At 45.9% G+C, this 11,707-nt stretch overlaps 1 protein-coding gene across 1 annotated transcript; it reads left to right on the plus strand.

Moving 5' to 3' along the window:
- Positions 1-10,401: 10,401 nt before the first annotated feature.
- Positions 10,402-11,412, plus strand: LOC124662702. The gene has a single exon (XM_047200509.1). The coding sequence runs from the start codon at positions 10,402-10,404 to the stop codon at positions 11,410-11,412; it is 1,011 nt and encodes a 336-aa protein (XP_047056465.1).
- Positions 11,413-11,707: the final 295 nt, after the last annotated feature.

Raw genomic sequence — 11,707 nt, forward strand, 5'->3', positions numbered from 1 at the left:
GATTCTAATTGACAGCCTGTATTTTTTTGTCCTTTTCTGTGGTCCAATTCTTCCCCTGACGTGGCATGGACGGAAGTCCATTTCTGGTAGCTGTCGCTATCAACTGTGGGCCCTGCTTTCTATTTTAGGAAAAAGACAAATTCGGACAGGGGGGCACCCTGTAGCACTACCTGGTAACCGCGCACTACCTATCCACGTCCAAAAAGAATTCCTCGATCCAGTCCACCCTCGTCCTCGTCTTGGTCGTAGCATTCGTTGTCGCTTGTCCCATGGCTAGCCGCCGCCGGCCTGGCCTCCTAGAGCGGCCAGACGCGTCCTGGTCCGGCTCCAGTCCATACTCTGCTTCAGCGTCACCGAACTCTCAGAGCACCATGTTTCGGAAGCCTCGATCGCGTGAGATTATCCCGCGGTGCCGTGACCATCTACGCGCGCATGTCTGAGGAAGTGAGAGGAACTGAACGTGTGCTTCCGGCCGAAGTCGATCTGCGTCCGCAACAGGCCCCGGAGCTCGAACTCTACGGGGCCGCCCTCATCCGTGGCCATCCGCCACGCCAAGGCGATCTCCTTCGACACGGGCTGCTTCTTGGCCACAAAGTTGAAGAAATGGTAGGTGTGGTTGCCCGGTCGTAGGCGCACCGGCGTCGGCAGGTTTTCCTGCCGGCCGATCATCAGACCATGGAAACAGGGGCGGAGCTCCCCTTAGGGCAAGATGGGGCAGCTGCCCTACCTTTATATTTGGATAAAAACTACATATATTCACGTATGTTTTTATGTGCATACAATAAGTAAATCAGACTTTTTGGTCCCATAAAAACTCAGATTTAGATGTTTAAATAGGCAAATTAAAGTTTTAGAAGAGGCACACAACTCCCATGTCTTGATTTACTTTATTTTATATTGTTATATTGTGATCCAAATTCCAAGAAGAGGCTAACTTCTGACGAGCGGAGCGAGGCCCGTCGCCGGTAGGCTTGGGCGGAGCCCCCCACGGTACGGTTCGTTGCCACCGTCTATATATTTTTCCCTGTAAGCCGCCGCTAGGGTTTTGTCGCATCATTGTACACCCACGGCGTATGTAAACACCACCGAAATAGTGAAGTTTTGCTGGCTGGCGCCCGTGGTTTTTCCCTTGTGTGTTGCAAGGGTTTTCCATGTTAAAATCTCGTGTCCCCTGCAGTGTTTTATTTTTCGTTCTTCGTTTATTGTGCATCTCGATTATAACAAGTGGTATCAGAGCCCGTGTTCTTTGGATCTAGGGTTTACGAGATGTCGTCACTGAAGTTCGATCTACCGCAGCTGGACTACACCACGAGATTTGCTTTGTGGCAAGTGAAGATGGGGGCGATTCTCACCCAATCTTCAGATCTGGATGAAGCGATCGATGCTTTCGGCGAGAAAGCGAAGGATACCTGGACCGATGCGGAGAAGCGGAAAGACCGTAAGGCTTTATCGTTGATTCAACTCCATCCGTCCAATAATATTCTGCAGGAAGTGTTGCGGGAGAAAACCACCGCCGAGTTATGGGTCAAACTAGAGGAGATCTGTTTGTCCAAGGATCTCACGGGCGGATTGCACGTGAAGATGAAGTTGTTCTCGCATAAGTTGCAAGAGGGAGGTTCGGTAATGAATCACCTATCTTCCTGGAAAGAGATTGTTTCTGATTTGCAGTCTATAGAAGTTAAGTATGAGGATGAGGATTTAGGTCTTCTTCTTTTATGCTCGCTGCCTAATTCTTTCGGTAATTTTCGTGACACCATATTATTGAGCCGCGACAAACTAACTCTCGCGGAAGTTTATGATGCTCTCCAACAAAAGGAGAAAATGAAATCTATGGTGCAGGCTGAAAGTTCGTCCTCCAAGGCGGAGGCATTAGAGGTCCGTGGCGGGCCCGAGCGACGAGATAAGTACTACCACAACAACGAGAGATAAGAGCAAGGGCGACGAGAGGTCGCTCAAAGTCCAAAGGACGTGACAAGTTCTGCAGGTATTGTAAGAAATCTAACCACAATATTGATGATTGTTGGAAGCTGCAGAACAAGGAGAAAAGGAACGAAACTTACCAACCGAAAAATAATGATGGTAATGGTAAGGCTGCCGTTGTCACCGGTAAGGGTGAGGCTGCTGTTGTTGCTGGTAATGATGGCAGTGATAGTTCTGGTGGAGAATGCTTAGCTGTCTTGGCTGCATGTGTTTCACGTGATGATGAATGGATTCTTGATACTACATGTTCGTTTCATATTTGCTGTAACAAAGATTGGTTCAGTTCTTATGAGTCTGTGTAGAGTGGAGATTTTGTGCGTGTGGGGAATGACAACCAATACAACATTGTTGGCATTGGTTCTGTTCAGATCAAGACCCATGATGGGATGACACGCACGTTGACAGGAGTGAAACACATACCCTCCATGGCGAGGAATTTGATCTCTTTGAGTACCCTTGATTGTGACGGGTACAAGTACAAAGGTGGGAACAAACTTTTGAAGGTATCATCAGGTTCTCTCATTATTATGATTGGTGATATGAATTCTGCGAAATTATATGTCCTTAGAGGTAGCACTTTGCCTGGTATTGTTGCTGCTGCTAGTTCTGATGAATCTAGTAAGACTAACCTTTGGCATAAGCGTCTTGGACATATGAGTGAGCTTGGCATGGCAGAATTGACAAAGAGAGAGCTAATTGATGGCTGCGATTTAGGTAAGCTTGAGTTCCGTGAGCACTGCATCTTTGGTAAGCATAAAAGAGTAAAATTTAATGCTTCCGTTCATACCACCAAAGGCATTTTAGATTATGTACACGCTGATGTTTGGGGTCCGTCCCGTAGAACTTCTAATGGTGGTGCTAATTACATGCTTACTATTATTGATGATTACTCAAGGAAAGTGTGGCCATATTTCCTGAAACATAAATCTGATGTTTTTAATGCTTTTAAGAAGTGGAAAGTTATGGTAGAAGCCCAAACCGAAAAGAAGGTTAAAATACTCCGTATCGACAATGGTATGGAATTTTGTTCAAATGAATTTGATGAGTTTTGCAGCAATGATGGGATGGTAAGACATCATACCATTCCGTACACCCCTCAACAGAATGGCGTGGCTGAACGCATGAACAGGACCATTATTTGAGGGCTCGCTGCATGTTGTCTAATGCAAAGATGCATAGAAGTTTCTGGGCTGAAGCAGCCTCCACCGCTTGTTATCTCATCAACAGGTCACCTTCTGTTCCACTTGATAAGAAAACTCCAATTGAGGTATGGTCTGGTTCGCCTGCTGATTATTCAGATTTGAGAGTTTTTGGTTGCATCGCTTACGCTCATGTTGATAATGGAAAGTTGGAGCCAAGGGCTGTTAAGTGCATCTTCCTTGGTTATGGTTCAGGAGTTAAGGCATATAGATTATGGAATCCTGAAACTAAGAAAATTGTGTTGAGCATGAATGTCGCTTTTAATGAGGCGGTTATGTTTAATGATAGTCCGTCTACTGATATTTCTGATGCTATTGATTCTCCTGATGTTTCTAATGATGAGCAGCACAGAATTGGCGTGCAGGTGGAGCACGCAAAGGAGAATGAAAATGTGGTTCCTGAAACCAACAATGATGATAATGATGTTCCACCTTCACCACCTTTTGTTCAGCGACAAGGACGGTCTATTGCTGCTGACCGCCCTAGGAGAAATATTGCACCTCCTACCCGATTAATTCAAGAATGTGATATTGTTGATTATGCTTTCAGTTGTGCTGAACAGGTGGAGCATGATATTGAACCAGCTACATATACTGAAGCCATTTCTTCGGTTGATAAAGAGAAGTGGGTAGGTGCGATGCAAGAAGAGATGCAATCGCTTGAGAAGAATGGCACATGGGATGTTGTGCACTTGCCTAAACAAAAGAAGGCTGTCCGCTGCAAGTGGATATTTAAAAGAAAGGAAGGTTTGTCTCCTAATGAGCCTCCACGGTTTAAGGCAAGGTTAGTAGCAAAAGGTTTCAGTCAAATTACAGGTGTTGATTATAATGATGTATTCTCCCCGGTTGTGAAGCATAGTTTTATTCGTGCTTTCTTTGGTATTGTTGCTATGCATGATCTTGAGCTTGAGCAGCTAGATGTAAAGACTCGCTTTTCCGCATGGTGAGTTGGAGGAGGAGATATATATGGACCAACCTGAAGGTTATGTTGTGCACTGGTAAGGAGGATCTTGTTTGCAAATTAAAGAGGTCCCTTTATGGTCTGAAACGGTCGCCACGACGAGTGGTATAAAAGGTTTGATTCATTTATGCTTACACATGGTTTTGAGAGATCTCGGTATGATAGTTGTGTGTATATCAAGTTTGTTAATGGATCACCTATTTATTTGTTGCTATATGTTGATGATATGTTGATTGCTGCCAAGAGCATGAAAGAGATCACTATTTTAAAGAATCAATTAAGTAGTGAGTTTGAGATGAAGGATCTTGGTCCTGCTAAGAAAATACTAGGCATGGAAATTAAAAGGGACATAAAGTCTAGTTTGTTGTTTCTTAGTCAGGAAAAGTACATTAAGAAAGTTCTTCATCGTTTTAATATGCATGATGCAAAGTCAGTTACTACTCCAATTGCTTCTCATTTCAAGTTCTCAGCTTTGCAATGTCCTAGCTCTGAAGATGATATTGAGTACATGTCTCGAGTTCCATATTCTAGTGCTGTTGGTTCCTTGATGTATGCCATGGTTTGTTCACGTCCTGATCTGTCATATGCTATGAGTTTGGTCACTCGATACATGGCTAATCCTGGTAAAGAACATTGGAAAGTCTGTTCAGTGGATTTTCAGGTACCTTCGCGGCACATGAAAAGCTTGCTTGAGGTTTGGCAGGATTGGTGAGGGGCTCGCCGGATATGTGGATTCAGATTATGCTGGCGATTTGGATAAGGGAAGGTCCCTCACAAGTTATGTGTTTACTGTTGGTGGATGTGCTGTTAGCTGGAAGGCTACCTTGCAGGATGCTGTTGCACAATCTACTACTGAGGCTGAGTACATGGCTATTGCTGAGGCAGGTAAAGAGGCTGTTTGGCTGAAAGGTTTATATGCTGAGCTTTGTGGAGATAACTCTTGCATTAAGTTGTTCGAGTGACGATCAAAGTGCTATTTATCTTACTAAAGATCAGATGTTCCATGAGAGGACAAAGCACATTGATATTAAGTACCACGCAATCGGAGATGTGGTTGCAAAAGGTAAAGTGAAGGTATGCAAGATTAGTACTCATGATAATCCTGGCTGATATGATGACTAAGCTCTGTCCCTGTGTCCAAGTTTGAGCTTTGTTCAAGCTTGGTTCGTATAACTTGTCTAGCCCAAGTGGCTATTGGCGCCGACAAGTGTTTTCTTTGTTGATTCAGGTGATTGTTGAAGTTCATGCTACAAGGAATTTGTCTCAAGGTGGAGTTTGTTATATTGTGATCCAAATTCCAAGAAGAGGCTAACTTCTGACGAGCGGAGCGAGACCCGTCGCCGGTAGGCTTGGGCGGAGCCCCCCGCGGTACAGTTCGTTGCCACCGTCTATATATTTTTCCCTGTAAGCCGCCGCTAGGGTTTTGTCGCATCATTGTACACCCACGGCGTTTGTAAACACCACCGAAATAGTGAAGTTTTGCTGGCTGGCGCCCGTGGTTTTTCCCTTGTGTGTTGCAAGGGTTTTTCACGTTAAAATCTCGTGTCCCCTGCAGTGTTTTATTTTTCGTTCTTCGTTTATTGTGCATCTCGATTATAACATATATCATCTTTCCAATGCATTTTGGCGATCTAGAAGAACAAGTCTATGAGGGATAAATTTTGAGAAATTCCAAATTTCAACACAATGAGAGGCTACTTCGTGATTAGTCTAATATACATGCAATCCTTACATATCAAAGTGTAGTTAAAAAACATGTGCATTTTTACAACTATTAATATGTTAGTCCCAATAAATATAATAAAACTTATCAAGTATCATGAATAATAACATTAGAAATATCAAAATAATAGACATGTTTCGTATGAGCGTGCTACATAGAGCGGGATATATTCAAAAGCAAAAAATGATATACTCACGAGCAGATCTGTACGGGATTTGTTTACTGGCACGACGTGGACTTGAGTTATAGGAAGAGAGTCCTTCACCAGTTCTTGCAAGATTTCATGCGGTCGCTCGCTGGTTGCCAACTCATTCCGTAAAAAAATCCTGTACGAATCTCCCGTAAGTGTAGCAATCTTATCGTGCTGAAACAGAGAAAGATTTTCAAAAAGAAGCTATAACTTTTCTACTGTCTACGACTTTTGGATGGAAATAAAACTTCACTTTTGGTATGTTTATAGGTTCTACTTCTATTTTACGTATGCGATTACCTTACGTTTATAAATAGTATACCAATTCAAATAAACAACTTTTACGTATGCGATCAAATTTTAATAGGAATCCTTTAAAAATTAAAAAACTGACTTACACAATACAAATACAAATATAGGGGAGGGGGCATCTGCCCCCCCTCCCCCAAACTACCCATGGTTCAAGTTAAATAATAAGGTATGTCTATGATTTTGCCCTACCAAACTTTCAGAACGTCCACCGCCATTGCATGGAAATACAGGCGGAGGCCGAAGCTCTCAACCGTGTAGTCCGTCTTCACCACCGCCCCGGTGGAGACGACGGCCTGGACGGTGATGGACGCGCTCAAAGCCTTGCCGCGGGTGCCGGGGACAAGTTTGCTGGAATGTAGCGTCGCATGCTTCACCTGCATGATCGGCGACTCGAGGCTGTAGTGTAGAGTCATGCCGAGGAGGAAGATGCTGCCGCAGATGACGGCCGCCAGGACGAGGATGCCGAAGAGGGTGGCGAAGGAAACGGCCGCCGGTATCCTGCCTTTGGGATGGAATATGATGGGCGCCCTGCCGCTGGCGCTCTTGACGGCCGCCGCAGCTGGTATGGCAGCAGGGCGGGCCGGCTTGACCACCGCCGCGCTCGGGTCGGCTACACCGCCGTTACTCATGGCGGCTGTAGCTAGGAGGGAGGGAGGGGAAAAGTGTGGTGGAGCAGGTGCGCGGGAGAGAGGAAGACGTACCGGTGGCCGGGACGGCGAGAAGGAGAGGAAGTGCGCAAGCAAGCTAGGTAATGTTACTTCCCATTGGAGAATTTCTCCTAGCCCGGCCTATTTCGTAGACTGCGTGTGTCTGCCTTATACTAGTGCAAGCTGGATAGAGTATGACTAGCCTATTTAGATGTTTGCTGTTCCATTGGTTGATTTATGTGGCAACCAAGTCGGACCCATGATTGTATTTTTATTTCCCATGCCTATCGTACTTATCACTTGATACTTGATACTTTATATGTTTAATAAAAGGCCGTGTGCATCAATTGATGCAGATGCTGAGGCTGTTGCTCCTTTACAAAAAAAACTAGTGCATGGAGTCCGTCTAGGCTGGCAGGTGATTAGCGCACTGTAACCAACTAGCTGGCAGGTGAATAGCTACGAAGAAATATTTCTTCCAATATGGTACCTTCTCCATAAAGGATGGTTCGCAGATATGGTTTTGGGAGGATTGTTGGTTAGGAAATAGACCTTTTAGGGAACAATATCCTGTGTTATATAACATTGTATAAGTTACAAAAGTGATACCATTGATTTACTGGGTACGAGATTGGCTGCGTGGAATACCTTACTTCTACGTTTAGAATCCATTCACCTATCGGAAGGCACGGATGAATTTCGTTGGAACTTACATCCTAATGGGAACGGTGGACTTCCATGGGGGAAGAGAGAGGACACGGAGGTGGTTCTCGATCTGGCTGCGGAGTTGACGGAGGTGGCCGGAGGAGAGAGATCAGCGCGGCGGCAGAGCGGCCTCACTTGGAGCGGCCATGGTCGCGACTCGCGAGAGCTCCCCCTTCCCTCATCTGTATTCGTTTGTACGTATTCTTTTGAACGTACATCACGTACAAAAAGCTGGCGCCACATTCAAAGGAGAGCCCCTCCGTGCCCACCAATCGAACGCAAGGACGCGCTCATCTAATCAAAGTGAAACCGTTCAAATGACCGCTTAGCCGATGTGACTAACGCGCTACAGCTCGACATGCAGAGGTCCCTACTCGACGATTGGTACTACCTACTACTCCCTAGCTCGCACGCATATCCAGGGCCAGTTCATCGATTTTGGGAGCCCTAGGGCGAAACGACACCAAGAACCCCTTGTTCACCAAGAACCCCTTGTACATACTGGTTAAGCTTTTCTATGGCAGGGGACAATGGCCCCCCTACTCTAGAAAATTCCTTAAAGATATCCATTTATGCTAAATTTATATAGTTTACAACATAATTGCTGTTCTGGGCCCCTTAGCAATCTCAGTCAAGGTTCACCACTTGGTCACACACACAAAAAATTAAAAGCATATTATTATTCAACAAGATAAATATTAGGGTAATGCAATAACAAACTAAATAATATTTACATTTGAAAGCTCCATGGTCTTCACAATATTGGTGAAGATGTTTGAGACTATTTATTTCTGTTGAACGCACGAACTATATATCATAATTCTTATTTCTACCAATAGCTACTTGTGTACATGTGTATTGTTTGCGAGAAATAAATGAGGGTCCGTGTTGTTCTGCACATTTAAGAAGGAGTCGGAGTATAGACACGTTAAGCTACAACTTCAACCTTCTATATTTTCTAGAATTATTCCAAACTCTACTGCTTAAAGAGTATGAATATAAGTGTAGTATAAGTGCAAACAAATCTTAGACTATGGCTCTAACTGTTGATGGCCCGTGGCGAGCGCCCCTTTGGCCCACCCTATAAGCCGGCCCTGTATCCAAATACCAACTCAATGCATATGCGAGAAGTGACCCAGTAGGTACAGAAATTCGAAGAAACATCACGCGTCAAATTAAGCACACATAGCCGGTTGCTAATATCTATCCGAAGTCCAAGTCCAACGCAAATGGACATCGAGTTTGTCAGGTTTCAGATGAAACCTTATCGCTATCGAATAAGCACACCGGTGGTGGCCTAGCAGAGAGAGGATTCCTTCATGCTCGCTTTCCCAATCGAGCACGTGAAAGAGGATCACTCATTTGGCGCTTTGCCTTGGTCGAGAGCTTACCATCCAATTAGTTGCCCACAAAATAGAGTCTGTGGTGCAAGTGCATCCGCCGTTCACGGAAGCACACATTCATCGATCGCCTACCGGACGATACTGAACCACACTCTGTGTAAAGCTCGGCCGCATCTGTACTAGTCTCTCTCACCATCAAAGGCTCGAGAGATGCTGGTTGAAGCTCTGAACAGAGAAGACAGACCATGAATCAGAGATATGCCGTGCCATAGTGAGAACTGAGAAGGCCCTGTGAAATGTATAGAGATAGCTGTTTGGCTCTACAGAACACCATGGTTGATTGAACGGGCAGTTTGACGAGGCACTCAATTTTGACTAGAGGGAGTGAAATTACCAATATATTGCTAGTAAAAACCAGAAGTTTCAATATAGCACTTAAAAATCAATTGCCAAAGTAGCATTGAAGTTTTAGTTTAGTTTTTTAGTGACGAAATAGCTGCGTCAAAAGGTTTCCGTTAGTTTTTAGTACAAACAAAAAAATAGCAGTGCAGTTCTACTTATAATTTTTTACTATTACTTTTAAATTTGTTTGTAGTGCTATTGATGATTATTAGTATGTTGGCGGAATTTTTGTAAAAAAAAATATCACTGCAGTTTAGTTATCACTTATCAGTCATTTGGATACACCAAAATTGCCCCGTTCTCAATTTTTCCAGGCCCAAACAGCCCGACCTAACCAACACAACACCATCTTCTCCATTTGGCCCTACACCTGACCATGGCGGCGCGCCGTACAACAGCGACCCCACGCCGCCGGCGCTCTCCTCCCTCTCTCTAGTCTCCCTCCTGCGCCCCCCGCGTTCACCGTCACCCAGTCCCTGCTCGGGCTGCCGCGTTCGCCCTCCCTGCTCGCGACGACAGTACTACGCCGGATTCCTGCTCGCGGCTCTCCCCTGACACGTACGTCCTCCCTGCTCGCTCCCCGCATCTGCAGCCGCCCCTCTCTGCTGCTGCTCCCTAGTATTGTTCGTCTCCCCTTTTTATTCCCTTATTTTGCATGCTCTGTAGTATTGTTCGAGGCGAGTAGCAAATTCAGAAATTTGATGTGTTGCTGAAGTTCTGTATAAAATGCTGCTGACATGATGCCTGTGAGTTGCTGAGCTGCTTTCAATGTAATGCTGAAATGTTGTCAAAATTGTTACTCAAATGTTGTCAAAGTGCTGCTGATGAACTGCATCCTCTCTTGCTATTTCCATGAAGCTGATCACTTACAAAGTCGTATCTTTTACAGGGAGAACCAAATCATTTGAGGGTTTTCAACAAGAAGAAAGAGGCACGGTGATGTCGGCGCTGGAACCGGATCTTGGGGCAATGGTGGCCGGGCCTGTCAACAAGAAAGTTCGGGCCCTGGGGACTGAAGGCTGGTCCAAATGGTCCTCGCTCCAGGACGACCTTGTCCGCCGCATCGCCAACTCCTTCCTTGCCTCCAACGACCTCGACCACTACATGTGCCTCCGTGCCGTCTGCCCCAGCTGGCGCTCCGCCACCGATGACCCCAAGGATAACGCCTCCGACCCTGTTTTCCACCCGCTCCGGTGGATCATCCTCGACGAGGTCTTCCAAGGCGACGATGACATGCGGATTCTGTTCAACACCCACACCGGGCGCTTCCTGCACAAAAAGCTGCCCCTGCTCCGTGAATACTATGTCGTGGCCACCACCCCCAGCGGATTCTTCGTCTTGGCAGAGAAGACCCCTCCTCACAGAGCTCGTGTCTTCAACCCTCTCACCGGCTGCTTGACCTGTTTCCCATGGCCGGTGCCCCTCGAGGCGGGGGTCGCCCAGGTCGGCCGTGATGACGGCTTGTTCTGCCTCTATTTTCTTGGTGGCTCGTCTCGCAAATTTTACACGGCCGTTCCGGAAATTGAAAGTGTCTTCTCTAGAGACTGTCAGCAAGAAGTTTACAATACTTTCCGGGATGTAGTCCTAGCTGGTGCCTACCCACAATACATCTCTGCACCGGCGTTGGCTGCTGCATTTGTTCCGCTATCAGATCTTCTGAGTTCTCATTCTGATTTTGTCAAGTTTTTATCGAGTGCTCTTCCTGAATATGATGTAAACAACATCCGGTTCTGGTGTTATGTAGTGGGTTTGGCTGCACAAGTTTTTCTGCACGTCGAAATGGAAGGAAGAATGCCCATTGTGTTCAAGATGAACACCGAGATAGGCAAGATTGAGCCTGTCGAGAGCGTTGGCACATTTACCATCTTCATTGGTTGCCACAGGTGCTTGACTGTGGATGCTGATAAGTTCCCTGCGATTGAGGCAAACTGCGTCTACTACACATCATAGGCGTGAGATCAGTTCATCAATGCTAAAATGGTCTCCGCCGCCGACTGGCATGGTTCTGGTTAATGTGGATGCGGCGATTTTTTCTGTTTCTCGTCGGATGGGGGTCGGTGTCGTGATCAGAGACCACAATGGCGTGTGCTTGACTGCTTGCAGCGAGTACCAGGAAGAGGTCACGTCGCCGGAGATTGCTGAAGCACTGGCCTTGAGGCGTGCAATCACCCTTGCTAAGGACGAAGGTTTCACCAAGATCATTATCAATTCTGATTGCTTATCTGTGGTGAATCGAGTGAATGCA

Source organism: Lolium rigidum, chromosome 6 (assembly GCF_022539505.1).
Source record: "Lolium rigidum isolate FL_2022 chromosome 6, APGP_CSIRO_Lrig_0.1, whole genome shotgun sequence".
In the NCBI taxonomy this organism is placed as follows: Eukaryota; Viridiplantae; Streptophyta; class Magnoliopsida; order Poales; family Poaceae; genus Lolium; species Lolium rigidum.

Bases quoted from the DNA above. Each gene is read 5' to 3' on its own strand.
- LOC124662702 (XM_047200509.1), top strand. From the start codon at position 10,402: ATGTCGGCGCTGGAACCGGATCTTGGGGCAATGGTGGCCGGGCCTGTC.